The sequence below is a fragment of the Salvelinus namaycush genome, chromosome 26 (genome assembly GCF_016432855.1).
Source record: "Salvelinus namaycush isolate Seneca chromosome 26, SaNama_1.0, whole genome shotgun sequence".
NCBI classification, from domain to species: Eukaryota; Metazoa; Chordata; class Actinopteri; order Salmoniformes; family Salmonidae; genus Salvelinus; species Salvelinus namaycush.
This window is the reverse complement of record NC_052332.1, coordinates 37,931,834-37,947,377: the sequence shown is the minus strand read 5'-3', so window position 1 is coordinate 37,947,377 and position 15,544 is coordinate 37,931,834. Positions and strand designations below refer to the sequence as shown.

The 15,544-nt window shown below is 43.0% G+C and overlaps 2 protein-coding genes across 2 annotated transcripts; both read right to left on the bottom strand.

Moving 5' to 3' along the window:
- Positions 1-754: 754 nt before the first annotated feature.
- On the bottom strand, positions 755-5,064 carry LOC120021145 (olfactory receptor 1361-like). Its single transcript, XM_038964783.1, has 6 exons — positions 4,918-5,064; positions 4,041-4,093; positions 3,496-3,717; positions 3,207-3,323; positions 2,881-3,078; positions 755-1,013 (listed from the first exon to the last, which is right to left on the bottom strand). The coding sequence occupies exons 1-6, from the start codon at positions 5,062-5,064 to the stop codon at positions 755-757; spliced, it is 996 nt and encodes a 331-aa protein (XP_038820711.1).
- Positions 5,065-10,963: 5,899 nt separating this feature from the next.
- Positions 10,964-11,926, bottom strand: LOC120021143 (olfactory receptor 10G7-like). Its single transcript, XM_038964782.1, has one exon. The coding sequence runs from the start codon at positions 11,924-11,926 to the stop codon at positions 10,964-10,966; it is 963 nt and encodes a 320-aa protein (XP_038820710.1).
- Between the last annotated feature and the right edge of the window lie 3,618 nt (positions 11,927-15,544).

The following is a 15,544-nucleotide window of genomic DNA, read 5'->3' as shown; positions in this document are numbered from 1 at the left end:
TGAGGATGCTTTGAACGTTGAATTAACTTGACTACTTGATTTGAAGTCCAAGATCATCGTCATATATCGCTTAATATAATCAGGTACATGTTTTCACCTTCAAAATCTTAAGCTATCAAGAGGTATGTTTTTGCCCTTTTCTTTAACAAGGGTATGGCATACCCCCACAATCTCCCTGAATTCAAGCCCTGGTTATAGGACGTCTATGGTGAAGTCATCATGCAGGGGTTGGCTGACATACAGGTATCTATATGGTAGCTTCTCTAGCCAACAGGGATGGACACTCACCTGGGCCAAACACTCACCTGGGTGTCAACAGGTCAACCCTGGTACTGTAAGAAATATTATAGTAGAATGCATCCCCCAAACTACTCCCCCGGGCCTCCCATCCGAGCCTGGTTCCTCTCTAGGGTGTTTCTCCTTCTAGGGTGTTTCTCCTTCTAGGGTGTTTTTCCTTCTAGGGTGTTTTTCCTGGTTCTAATGTACTGCTTCTCCTTCTGCTTGCTGAGCACTTTGTGAAACTGAGATGTAGAAGGGGCTTTATAAATATATTTGATTTGTATTAGGGTTTTATCCAGCCTTTTTATTATGACATTTTCTGTATGGCTTTCGCCAAAATAATATAAATATTTCATGAAACGTAATTTTTCATTTAATTGAAACAACAATTATTCACTATGGCAGATACAGTATATCTTACACAGCATTTCAATCAAAAACAAGTCAAATAGAGATATAAATAAATAGTAACACTTCATGTTGACTGGATCGGCACCACAGCTCTCTGGGCTCCTCTTTTACTAAGCAGCTTCTTGGCCGATTCCTTAAACTCTTCTGTCTTCAGAACATATATGATGGGGTTTAGCATGGATGGCAGCACCGAGGTCAGGGAGAGGTTGATGATCCGGGCGTTGGTTGGTATGATTGAATGAAGGAAGTATGTAAAATGAATAGGCAGGTAGAATATGGCTACAAGTATCAGGTGTGAGGTACACGTCTTCAAGGCTCTGACTCTGAGAGAGGGAGAGAGAGAGGGGGAGAGACAGAGAGACACAGAGAGAAAGAAAGAGAGAGAGAGCGAGAAAAGGACAAAAGTGTCAGTACAGTAAGTCATCATCTATCTAGTTCAATGACATTCTCAGTATTTCCAGCATTTATCACTAGAACAACATACACTATATATACAAAGGTATATGGACACCCCTTCAAATTAGTGGATGCAGCTAAAAGTGTATAAAATAGAGCACACAGCCATGCAATCTCCATGGACAAGCATTGGCGATAGAACGGACTTAATTAAGAGATCAGTGACTTTCAATTTGGCACTGTCATAGGATGCTATCTTTCCAACCAGTCAGTTTGTAAAATTTCTGCCCTGCTAGAGCTGCCCCGGTCAACTGTAAGTGTTGTTATTGGAGATTGGCAACGTCTAGGAGCAAGAACGGCTCAGCCACAAAGTGGTAGGCAACACAAGCTCACAGAATGGGACCGCCGAGTAATGAAGCACGTAAAAATCGTCTGTCCTCACTACTGGGTTTCAAACTGCCTCTGGAAGTAATTAACTGTTCTTCGGGAGCTTCATGAAATGGGTTTCCATGGCTAATCAACCGCAAACAAGCCTATGCTCACTGTGATCAATGCCAAGTTGTCACGTTCTGACCTTAGTTTCTTGTTTATGTCTCTAATTTGGTTTGGTCAGGGCGTGAGTTGGGGTGGGCATTCTATGTTTTGTTCTATGTTTTGTATTTCTGTGTTTGGCCTGGTATGGTTCCCAATCAGATGCAGCTGTCAATCGTTGTCTCTGATTGAGAACCATACTTAGCTAGCCTGTTCCCACCTGTGTTTGTGGGTAGTTGTTTCCTGTTTTGTGTTTCACCATTCAGGACTGTTTCGATTTTCGTTGTGATTTCACTTTGTTATTTTTGTATTTTCGTGTTCTGTTCTATTAAAGTAACATGGACACTTACCACGTTGCGTTTTGGTCCGATCTTTCATATTCCTCATCAGAAGAGGAAGACAATCATTACAGAACTACCCACCAAAAAAGGACCAAGCAGCGTGGTAAGGAGGAGCAGTGTCTCCTGGAGTGCTGTAAAACTCGCAGATATTGGACTCTAGAGCAGTGGAAACATGTTCTCTTGAGTGATGAATCACGCTTCATCATCTGGCAGTCCGATGGACGAATCTGGGTTTGGCAGATTGCAGGAGAGCGCTACCTGCCCCAATGCATAGTTCCGACTGTAAAGTTTGGTGGAGGACGAATAACGGTCTGGGGCTGTTTTTCATGGTTCGGGCTAGACCCCTTAGTTCCAGTGAAGGGAAATCTTAACGCTACAGGATACAATGACATTCTGGATTCTGTGCTTCCAACTTTGTGACAACAGTTTGGAGAAGGCCCTTTCCTGTTTCAGCATGACAATACCCCAGTGCACAAAGCGAGGTCCATACAGAAGTGGTTTGTCGAAATCAGTGTGGAAGAACTTGACTAGCTTCCACAGAGCCCTAACCTCAACCCCATCGAACACCTTTGGGATGAATTGAAACGCCGACTGCAAGCCAGGCCTAATCACCCAACATCAGCATCCGACATCACTAATGCTCTTGTGGCTGAATGGAAGCAAGTCCTCGCTGCAATGTTCCAACATCTAGTGGAAAGCACTCCCAGAAGAATGGAGGCTGTTAAAGCAGCAAATGGGGGACCAACTCCATATTAATGCCCATGATTTTAGAATGAGATGTATGACGAGCAGGTGTCCACATACTTTTGGTCCTGTAGTGTATATCTGAGACAGCACAACAATCAATATCAGAACTATATGTTTAGGTATATAAACAAAATATCTGGCTAAATCTCTGACTCTGATCAGTATGACTTCTCACCTGTCCTGGGGCAGTGTGATGGTGAACAGGGCGTGTGTGATACAGATGTATGATGATATGATGAAGACCATGGGGATAAAGAGGACTATACTGGGGTTGACATATGACATCACTATGTTAGGGACCACATCAGAACAGGGGGCCGCCAGACGGAACAGGGGACCGTGGTCACAGAAGTAGCTGTTGATCACCAGAGACCTACAATACAATACATCTTCATTGTTCACATGTTACAGTGATCAACTGCTATTTTTTTCCCCCAGCACCCGGCCCGGGATTCAAACCGGTAACCTTTCGGCAACAGGTTCACCTCCTCAGCCACCTACCGGCAGAAGGAGAGTCGGGTGATGAGGCACACAGCCAGCAACACCAGGAACACAGCAAATACCCAGGCAGCACCCATCAGCTGGAACATGGACCTGTGAGTCACCATCATATGGTACCTACATGGACAGCGGAAAGAAGCTGTTAACAAGGACTTTAGATGCAGTGTATTCATATATCAGTTTGAATTGTCAGTGAAAGCAGATACATTATTATCACACAAGGGGCAATTATGAAGGCCTTTTGAATTGTATTTTATTAAACAATTTGATTTGATGTATTATCTGAGACCTGAGTGGGCAGCAGATGGCCACCAGTCTGTCATAGGAGAGGATGGTGAGGTTGAAGGACTGCATGTTGAGGAAGAGGAAGATGAAGAAGAGGCTAGTGAGGCACTGGTTGTAGGAGATGAGCTGTCTGCTGAACAGGAACATATCCAGGACCTTGGGGACCATGGCAGTGCTGCCACACACGTCTGTGAAGGCCAGGTTGAACACAGCAATGTACTTGGGGCTGTAAGGTAAGATCCTGACTTGATTATCTCCATGGGGAAATGTTTGTATGTGCAATAGACAATTACAGAGAAGGTAAATATAATCAATCAGTAGACAAAAAGTGCAGATCCTAAACATCTTTACACTGTCATCTGTAATGTGTAAGTTATCAACTATAGACCATCCAGCTGGACCTAATGGTGCAGCTGTCCATATGCTGCTTCAGCTTGTGTTGTGTCTGTTGTGGTTCATCTGGTTGGGCTCTGGGACTGCACAAATATAGTCCAATAAAGGTAGAATTATGCTGTATTATTACCACTGAGATAAAAGAGGACTGATTACCTGTGGAGACTGCTGTCCATGTAGATAACCATCATGACAAAGGTGTTGCCCATCTAGACCCAATACACACACACACACACACACACACACACACACACACACACACACACACACACACACACACACACACACACACACACACACACACACACAGGAGAAACCATAACCCAAAATGTTTATACAGGTAAATTCATTTTGCCGTTGACTATGGGTGGCGCTACAGGCCCCCAGCTGAAATGATACTACACCATATCAGGTTTTCTTAAGTTCAAAAAAGATGTGCTTTCGATAGGAAAGTGAAACCTTTTCTAGTTAATAGAGTGGATCAAATCAAATCATTGTTTATTTGTCACGTGTGCCGAAAAAAACAGGTGTAGACCTTACAATGAAATGCTTACTTACAGGCTCAACTAGCTGACCCTGGCCGTACGTAACACCCTGGACCACAACTAGCTAGTAACAGTCTGGACTACAGCTAGTTAGTAACAGCCTGGACCAGAGCTAGTTAGTAACAGCCTGGACTTGAACTAGTTTGTAACAGCCTGGACCACAGCTAGTTAGTAACAGCCAGGGCCACAGCTAGTTTGTAACGCCCTGGACCAGAGCTAGTTAGTAACACCCTGGACCACAGCTAGTTTGTAACAGCATGGACCAGAGCTGGTTTGCAACAGCCTGGACCAGAGCTAGTTTGTAACAACCTGGTTGAGAGCTAGTTTGTAACAGCCTGGACGAGAGCTAGTTTGTAACAGGGTAGACCAGAGCTAGTTTGTAACAGCCTTGACTACAGCTAGTTAGTAACAGCCTGGACCAGAGCTAGTTAGTAACAGCCTGGATCACAGCTAGTTTGTAACAGCGTAGACCAGAGCTATGGACTAACCATAGAGATGATGTATACGAAGCAGAGGAAGATGTAATAGTACTCCATGTGGGGGATGTCGATGAAACCACTGATGAAGAAGTAAGGGGGTCGGATAATGGTGTCAATGTTCTCTGTCTGGTTAGGGTCAAAGGTCAGGTAACTCATCCTGACTGGTGGTGTTATCAGTGATTCCTCCTGGCTCGTAATAATCTGTGGAAATATAAAATAAATACATTAATGTTTTTTTATTCACCTGTTGAGACATTGCAATGAGTGAAACATCATCAGGACAAAGGCAAATATCCAAGTTCAATTGTCTATTTCTTATGTAATTATATTTTAAAAACTAAGAATACAATTATTTTAACTGACAACAAAGTAAAAAATCCAAGGAATAGCACTGTAAAGCTGATATTGGTTTCACGTTCCCTCCATTAGAATAACTCTTACCTGTTGAACCCACATACTGTATAGTCTAACATGGTACAACTACATACTGCAGAAACTAAGTCTTACCTGGTCTTACCACAGACTGGATCCAACTGTCTCTCTTCAGTAGTCTGGTGATGTGTGTTGGACTGAAGACCAATTTGTGGTGCTGCTCTGAGTCCACCTCCACTGTTATACCTGCAGCCTCATTGTGAATCTGTAGTAGGATGTCCCCTGTGGGCCACCGTACTTGTGTATGACATGCCTAGATTGAGTGAATTAGACCTGTCAGAGATGAATACCCTTGCTGCTGTTGTTGTTGTGTGGTTGTCATAGGACACAGCTCAATGCCCTTCTGGAACCACCAACCACACAGGCTGAAAAGAGAGAGGAGGGAGGCGATAGAAAGATGAGACAAGAAAGAGGAAGGAGGAGAGAGAAAGAGGAGAAAGGAGAGAGAAAGATAGGAGAGTTGACCAATCAGATCTCATCAAAGTTAAATTTTTTACGTGTTGGTAACTGTGGTAATTTGAATAATTTAGCAGACACTCTCATCCAGTTGAGCTAATAAATTGAGCTAGTGACAGTGGTGTAAAGTACTTAAGTAGCACCTTAAAGTATTTTTACTTAAGTCGTTTTTGGGGGTATCTGTACTTTACTATTAATAATTTTTGCCTACTTTTACTTCACTACATTCCTTAAGAATGTTTTGTACTTTTTACTCCATACATTTTACTCCAGGATCTGTAGTATCATATAGGATGATAACTAAACCTCTATCTATCTGTAGTATCATAGAGGATGATTACTAGACCTCTATCTATCTGTAGTATCATAGAGGATGATTTCCAGACCTCTATCTATCTGTAGTATCATAGAGGATGATAACTAAACCTCTATCTATCTGTAGTATCATAGAGGATGATAACTAAACCTCTATCTATCTGTAGTATCATAGAGGATGATTTCCAGACCTCTATCTATCTGTAGTATCATAGAGGATGATAGATAGAGGTTTAGTTATCATCCTCTATGATACTACAGATAGATAGAGGTCTGGAAATCATCCTATATGATACTACAGATAGATAGAGGTTTAGTTATCTGTAGTATCATATAGGATGATTTCCAGACCTCTATCTATCTGTAGTATCATATAGGATGATTTCCAGACCTCTATCTGTAGTATCATATAGGATGATTTCCAGACCTCTCTGTCAACACATGAGTCTCCTACTGAGTACACAGTCAGTCTAATGAGAGAACTAATGAGGACCGGCTTGTCCACATAGCTTAGAAACGCTCTCTGCAGATGAGAGAAGGAGAGAGAGAGCAACTCATGTGTAAGCAACAGGCCAAACCCAGCTAACAACAAACGTTCCCACAACTTTAGATAAAAATTCCCTTAAGAGTCTCATTACGTCATTAAGTAACATTTTCATAGGAATGTTCCCGTAATGTGCAAGACATTTTTTCAAGAGACCAATCTGTTAATGTCAAATAGAACTTACCCAGAACATGATATGAATATTCTAGAAAAGTATCATGAGAATGTTTCAAAATACTTTTATAAAAAAAATCTAATAACATTACACATCATGTCTTGTTACTGTTGCTGATCCAATCAAGGCCCTGATTGTTGATCCACTGATCCATTCACTGCTCTTTGTCTGTTGACAAAGTTAGGGATACCCACACAGTGCTTTTAAGATAATGTTTTCAACTTACATATTTGACACACATGATTACATTGTGTGTGTTCAATTAATCAGTCGTTGTTATTCAACAAATCCTCACGTGCGATTATGAACTCACAATCTCTTGGTTTACGTCACTTCGACCTTCCTTCTACGCCACCACGTCCATTTAAGGTATCAATTATTCGGACAATTCTCTCATTATTGATTTTATTTACTTATTTCAGAAAGAAGAAGAAACCCCCACACTGCTCTTACCAGTATCACTGCTCTTTATTAAGCTTTATGTATCGGCAAGGCCTTCGTCAGAGCTTTTTCAGTGCTTTTAATGTGGGGTTCTTTTTTCTCATCTTATTCAACTGTTACCATGTACCTGCAACAAAGATAGCTCAGATGTGTCTTTTCAATTACTATTTCAGCAAATGTTGGTGGGGCATCTGAACCTGTTTTAATGATACTCCCGAATCTCTATGATCAATAAAATATTTTCTTGAGTATACTTTTAACAGAGCTGGGATTTACTTCAATGTGCCTTCACCCTATTGCTTCCACCTATCAAGTTGTTTCAGGGTGCTAGTGAGGAGGGGTTAGGGATTCTTCTGGACAGGAGCTAAATATACTGGCCTAATAACCACATGCCTTAGAGATATGCCTTATACGGACAGTGGTTAGAGCGATCATTGGTGCTGGTGACCTGGGTTCGAGACCCAGGCCAGCAATATATATTATTCATTATTTGGCAGCAGTTACAACACACTTTTCTCAGTTAATTAAATGCAGTTTCTCATTTTGCATTTGAGAACTTTACAGTCCTACATCAAACAACCACGAAGAGGTAGGCTCTCTCTCCCTCAGTTGTCTATGTACATCAACAACTAGCTAATGTTAGCCAGAGTGAGGTGAGCCCAACTCTAATGAGCATACAGTAGATAAACACTTCTTCTGCTTCTAGTTGGCAGTCAACATACCACTGATGAATGATAAACGATGGGGAGTAGTAGCCTGCTCATCCGTCTGCAGCTTGCCTGCCAATGCATGCTTGTCCCAACCCACATTTGACAACTAGAGATATGCTAGCTGTTGATAACACAACTAGAGATATGCTAACTGTTGATAACATAACTGTTAACCAAATGACACCTGCATCTGTAGCCACCGAAAAACGATAAGGGGGGAAAAAGTCACTCACCCACTTGTCCAAGGACATGACATCCTCCCTAGCTAAAGTTAGGCTCCATATTTTTAGCTTGCTAAATAAATAGCTACATAAATAGATAATCTAGCCTATTAGCCACATTACTCAATGTCATGGAATTTTGAGTCAAATATAACCTAATTTTAACACTTCATATAAAGTTGGCTTTGTAGTATAAACTGGGAATTATATATTTTTAATGATATTATGATTGTCTGTTGGATTCCAATCGGCAAAGTAGTTAACATGCTGTCCATTCGACTTTAAATTGTTGAAATAAGTAAGTTCCCATGAAATGTGTCTGGAACATTAATATCTTATATTATGAGGACATGGCAACCATGTCCTGTATATGTTCGGTAAACATGGTAACCATGTTCACACACACAACAGTCAGGTATTATCAGTACTGTATTGGCTTACAGATTGCAGTGACACTGACGATGCTATGACACTTACAATGGCTGGTTTTTATTGTTACTAAGCTTCAATAAAATAAATATAGCTATTTCATTAACAGCAATGCACAGTGACATAGTGGTCTTCTCTCATATAAACAGTACCCATATTTTATATTTCTTTGTCTGTAACTTTAAATGTATTTTGTAAAAGGATCCTTTAAATGAGACCTTTGGTCCCGTGTGGCTCAGACAGACTTCCCAGGATGCATCTCAAATGGCACCCTATTCCCTAAATCTTTTTATTTTATTTTATTTCACCTTTATTTAACCAGGTAGGCTAGTTGAGAACAAGTTCTCATTTGCAACTGCGACCTGGCCAAGATAAAGCATAGCAGTGTGAACAGACAACAACACAGAGTTACACATGGAATAAACAAACATACAGTCAATAATACAGTAGAAAAAAGGAAAACAAAAAGTCTATATACAGTGAGTGCAAATGAGGTAGGATAAGGGAGGTAAGGCAATAAATAGGCCATGGTGGCAAAGTAATTACAATATAGCAATTAAACACTGGAATGGTAGATGGGCAGAAGATGAATGTGCAATATAGTGCACTACTTTTGGTTCCTGGTCACCTGGCACTATAAAGGGAATAGGGTGCCATTTGAGATGGAGGCCCAGTCTCCTCTTGTCTTCCAGCTTCTCCACTGCATCCCCGTAGGCCTCAATAAGCAGGTCCTGATTGAATGAATGCAACCAGTGATTAATAATGGTTCTTATGGGTGATGACGATGACACAATGGGAATAGACATTAACTACTACGCTGGTGGGGATTGTGACCTACCAAAGCTGTGTAGCATATTATAGCTATAATTTCTTGACTTCATTATCACTTTATTCAGAGGGCCTGTGGATTCATTGATTAAGAGTCAGGTTACAATCAAGCTCCTTTCTATAGATTAATCCTTCCCAACTAGCAGCAGCACCAACTTTAGTTGCACAACAACAGGTTATCTCCATCACTTCACCTCTCTGTCATTTACACATCTCTCATGTGCATCTCTTCTCATGAGAAGGTGAGGATGGGAAGGGTACTTTCAGAATAAACCCACAAAATAAATTCTAGATGGCGATGCCATAATAAGTCTCGATATACCTTACATACAGTCGTTCTGATGACTAAACTATCGCTGAATACCATGGCTACGCTAGTACTATTGACAGTCTCTTCATGGTGTGCTTGGGGCTACGATCCTGGCCTAGTAGGCATAAGAAAAAACAAGATCCAGATCAATCTTTGCCGTGAAATACGGAAAAGTAAAATGTATTCCGAGAGGGCTTCATCCTTGTCCAATTTTCATCCTCGTCCAATCTTTATCTGTGTTTAGACAATTAGGTGTTTGTTCAATTGGGTGTTTGTTGTGTTGTGGTGTGTATCGGTGTTGTGGTGTGTATCGGTGTTGTGGTGTGTATCGGTGTTGTGGTGTGTATCGGTGTTGTGGTGTGTATCGGTGTTGTGGTGTGTATCGGTGTTGTGGTGTGTATCGGTGTTGTGGTGGTTATCGGTGATGTGTATTGTTGTTGTGTTGTGTATCAGGTGGTTGTATTTATACATAAAAATATCAGACAGAAAAACAAATGTGTTTTTGTTATTGGGTCCAGAGTTTGCAGTCCAGGAGAAAGTCAACACTTTATCCCCCTCTGTTTATCACAATATATAGGGGTTATTGCCTAGTTAAATAAAGCGTTCTAAGGTACTGCATCTCACTGCAAGAGGCGTCACTACAGTCCCTGGTTTGATTCCAGGCTGTATCACATCCGGACGTGATTGGAAGTCCCATAGGGTGGCGCACAATTGGCCCAGCGTTGTCCGGGTTTGTCCGATGTAGGCCGTCATTGTAAATAGGAATTTGTTCTTAACTGACTTGCCTAGTTAAATAAATATATATATATATAGGGGTTATATAATCAAATCTAGTTTATTTGTCATTTGCAAAGGACACATGTTGTGTACACCGCACAAATAAAATCTAACTTCCAGGTTTAACTCTCAACATTGCAACAACAAAAATAACCCTTTAGATACAATAGATACAGGACAATATACAGGTGTAGTAATGTGAAGTGCTAACAGAAGAAGCCGGAACTATTTAAACCGTGGACTGTGGTTATTCAACAGAAATCCAATCTGATCTTGCTTGTAGACAACGCAACTCTTAAAGGCAACGTAAACGCTGCTGATATGAGCTGAATTGGAAATTACCTTTAAAACCTTTCAATGCACATTAGTGCAGTTTCTGATTGAATCCAAGTCACAAAAATGATACTTTTCACTACCTCATTTCATCACTGCCGTTCTTTTTCTAGACAGTATCTGAACCAATCTCTTTCTAATCTCTTTGGTCTTCAGACAGTAGACTGTAGGGTTGATCAGAGAAGGTAACAGCGTGGCCATAATCAGTAAAGCATTACGCTCAGTCAGATTCAGCCTCACCCCTATCCTCGTCAACAAACCAGAGACTAACTTGGGGCCAAAGTAACTGGACACCACAATGATGTGACAAATACAGGTATTAAACACCTGCACTCTGCTCTCGTTGTTAGGCAGTCTCAGTACTGTGTAGATCAGATTCACGTATGACAGCAGAATGAATATGAACTGTGCACCAATCACCCACAGACCCAGGATGGCGGGAAGCATCCAATAGGGTTCAGGGTTGACACAGGCGGCTCTGACCATAGCAGGATAGTCACAGAACACATATCTAATGATGGGCTGGCAGTATGGAAGGCTGTCTGCCTGAGCTGTTAATACCCCCATGACCCCTAACCCTATCAGCCAGGTAGCTGTGATCAACAGGAAGAGCCGTGGGTTAGTCAGGATGCTGTGGTACCTAAGAGGGGTGCTGATAGCGATGGTTCGGTCCAAAGCCATCAGGGACAAGGCCATGCACTCTGTGATGTCACCCAGGTGGTAGATGTACATGCGTGATATGCAGGAGTAGTAGGAGATGGTTTTGACCTCGGCCAGCAGGACAGAGATCATGGTGGTGCTGGTGCTGGTGGTGAACATGATGTCCACCACGGCCAGGTTACAGATGAGGAGGTACATGGGCGTGTGGAGCCGTCTGTCCGTCACGATGATGCAGATGTTGGTGCCGCTTCCCAGAAGCACAAGGAAATAGGTGATGAAGATGAGGAAGCCCAGGAGCTTCTGGTGAGAGAGGTGGTCGAAGCCTGTGATGGTAAACTCCTCCACATTCTTCCCCGTGAAATTCACTAAAAGTTCACTAAAAGACATCTTCAAGCATCAACCCTTATGAGTTATTAAAACTAAATCACTATATTCCTATAGCGTCAAATCCAAATGAGTTCATTTGAAAACAGTACAACAGCACAAAAATCCAAATGTATTTGATTCTTCAAACGAAGCAGTCTCTACAATGCAAACAGTCCATAGGTTGTTAAGTTGTGGACACAACCCAAGCCCTGCGGTAGAGTTTAGTGGAGCAGTTTTTAAAGAGGCTCAATCCACCCAGGGAGTGGCAAAAACACACATGGAGGACACAGGGGAGAGGGATCAGAAGTCATTATGCTTTGGAAAGCTTTCAAAGTTTTCTAATGAAGTAAACATGACGACTCAAAAGTTTAAACATACAGATATACAGTCCCTTGCAAAAGTATTCATCCCCCTTGGCATTTTTCCTATTTTGTTGCATTACAACCTGTAACTTAAATCGATTTTAATTTGGATTTCATGTAATGTACATACACATAATAGTCCAAATTGGTGAAGTGAAATTAAAAAAAAAGAATGTTTAATTTTGTTTTTAAAAAACGGAAAAGTGGTGCGTGCATATGTATTCACCCCCTTTGCTATGAAGCCCCAACCAATTACCTTCAGAAGTCACATAATTAGTTAAAGTCCACCTGTGTGCAATTTAAGTGTCACATGATCTGTCACATGATCTCAGTATATATACACCTGTTCTGAAAGGCCCCAGAGTCTGCAACACCACTAAGCAAGGGGCACCACCAAGCAAGCGGCACCATGAAGACCAACAAGCTTTCCAAGCAGGTCAGGGACAAAGTTGTGGTGAAGTACAGATCAGGGTTGGGTTATAAAAAATATCAGAGACTTTGAACATCTCACAGAGAACCATCAAATCCATTATTAAAAAATTGAAAGAATATGGCACAAACCTCCCAAGAGAGGGCCGCCCACCAAAACTCACAGACCAGACAAGGAGGGCATTAATCAGAGGGGCAACAAAGAGACCAACGATAAGCCTGAAGGAGCTGCAAAGCTCCACAGCATAGATTGGACAATCTGTTCATAGGACCACTTTAAGTTGTACACTCCACAGAGCTGGGCTTTATGGAGGAGTGGCCAGAAAAAAGCAATTTCTTAAAGAAAAAAAAGCAAACACGTTTGGTGCTCGCCAAGCGGCATGTGGGACACTCTCCAAACATATGGAAGGAGGTACTCTGGTCAGATGAGACCAAAATGTAGCTTTTTGGCCATCAAGGAAAATGCTATGTCTGGCGCAAACCCAACACCTCTTATCACTCCGAGAACACCATCCTCACAGTGAAGCATTGTGGTGGCAGCATCATGCTGTGGGGATGTTTTTCATCGGCAGGGACTGGGAACCTGGTCAGAATTGAAGGAATGATGGATGGCGCTAAATGCAGGGAAATTCTTGAGGGAAACCGGTTTCAGTCTTCCAGAGATTTGAGACTGGGACAGAGGTTCACCTTCCAGCAGGACAATGACCTTAAGCATATTGCTAAAGCAACACTCTAATGGCCTAGTCAAAGCCCAGACCTCAATCCAATTGAGAATCTGTGGTGTCATGATGTGGCCCTCTTTGGGTATAGCGAGTGGCTTCCCCCTCTCTCCCTCCAACACCCAGGTTCTGTTATCTCAGGTCGTAAATTCCTGAAGGAGACTCTCCTCCTGGTCATGCAGAAAGATACACATAGAGAGAACAAAGGAATGTCTTCTATATCACAGAACTTGAGAACTGAACAATATCCATGTTTTGGAGAATGTGTAAACGGTCGGTGGAGAAGCCAGCTATGACCCAGTCCATTTTGTTTCATGTTTGTGACCTCATGAAAGACAATACAGCCACATTACCATAACTCTGTTTATACAGGAGCCTCCGTTATGAGGTTTGCGTCTAATTATTGTATAAAATGAATGAGTAAAGATGAAACTATTTGTGAAATTATGTGATGGTGTTATATTCCCTTTAAAGTTTATCTAAATCGTTGGCCTGCCTCCATGAGCACCGACATGATCTGGCTCATGGGACAGCCCTTTTCTACTGTTAGGAATACAACCGCCACCTGAAGATATCCTCTTGAAACCATGCGTACCTCGATCACCGAGGTGGCTAAGGTTTGAGTTTAGACCACAAAAACCTCAGTATAAGCTAAGGTTGTAATGGTTGTTGAATTCCTAACCATACCACGTGGAGCATTGGCTACACGGGTGGAAATGGTTCAACTCTGAGACTATCAATCCTGACAGAATAAGAGCAAATCTTAGATACTAATTACTAGTCTGCAGCTAGAAATTATGTCAACTTGGATTGCGAAGACCGACAACCGCTGAAACATCTTGTCACGATCGTCAAAGGGACTGAGAGAGGACCAAGGCGCAGCGCGTGGAAAGTACATCTTCTTTTTATTTAAAGAAGGAAAAAACAAAACAAACCAACAAAACAGACGACCGTGAAGCTATACAAACATAAGTGCTGACACAAAACACTTCGACATAGACAATTCCCCACAAACAGCTAAAGCCTATGGTTGCCTTAAATATGGCTCCCAATCAGAGACAACAATAACCAGCTGTCTCTAATTGAGACCCAATTCAGGCAACCATAGACTTTCCTAGATACCTACACTCAACCATAGACACAGCTAGACTTCTATACTAAACATAAACCCAACTACTCTAATAAACCCCCTAAACCTTACAACCACCCTAGACACTACAAAAAACACATACATTCCCCATGTCACACCCTGACCTAACTAAAATAATTAAGAAAACAAAGAATACTAAGGCCAGGGCGTGACATAAACCCCCCCTTAAGGTGCGAACTCCGGGCGCACCAGCACATAGTCTAGGGGAGGGTCTGGGTGGGCGTCCGTCCACGGCGGCGGCTCCGGCACTGGTCGTGGTCCCCACCCCACCACAGTCACTACCCGCCTCCGTAGCCTCCTCCAAATGGCCACCCTCCACATTAACCCCACTGGATTAAGGGGCAGCACCGGACTAAGGGGCAGCACCGGACTAAGGGGCAGCACCGGACTAAGGGGCAGCACCGGACTAAGGGGCAGCACCGGACTAAGGGACAGCTCCGGACTAAGGGACAGCTCCGGACTAAGGGGCAGCACCGGGATAAGGGGCAGCACCGGGATAAGGGGCAGCTCCGGACTGAGGGACGGCAGCTCCGGACTGAGGGACGGATCCTGGCTGGATGACGGCTCTGGCGGATCCTGGCTGGACGGCTCATGGTTGGCTGACGGATCTGGCTGCTCATGGCTGACTGACGGATCTGGCTGCTCATGGCTGGCTGACGGATCTGGCTGCTCATGGCTGGCTGACGGATCTGGCTGCTCATGGCTGGCTGACGGATCTGGCTGCTCATGGCTGGCTGACGGATCTGGCTGCTCATGGCTGGCTGACGGATCTGGCTGCTCATGGCTGGCTGACGGATCTGGCTGCTCATGGCTGGCTGACGGCTCTGGCTGATCCTGTCTGGTAGGCGGCTCTGGCAGATCCTGTCTGGTAGGCGGCTCTGGCAGATCCTGTCTGGTTGGCGGCTCTGGCAGATCCTGTCTGGTTGGCGGCTCTGGCAGATCCTGACTGACGAATGGCTCTAGCGGCTCCTGACTGACG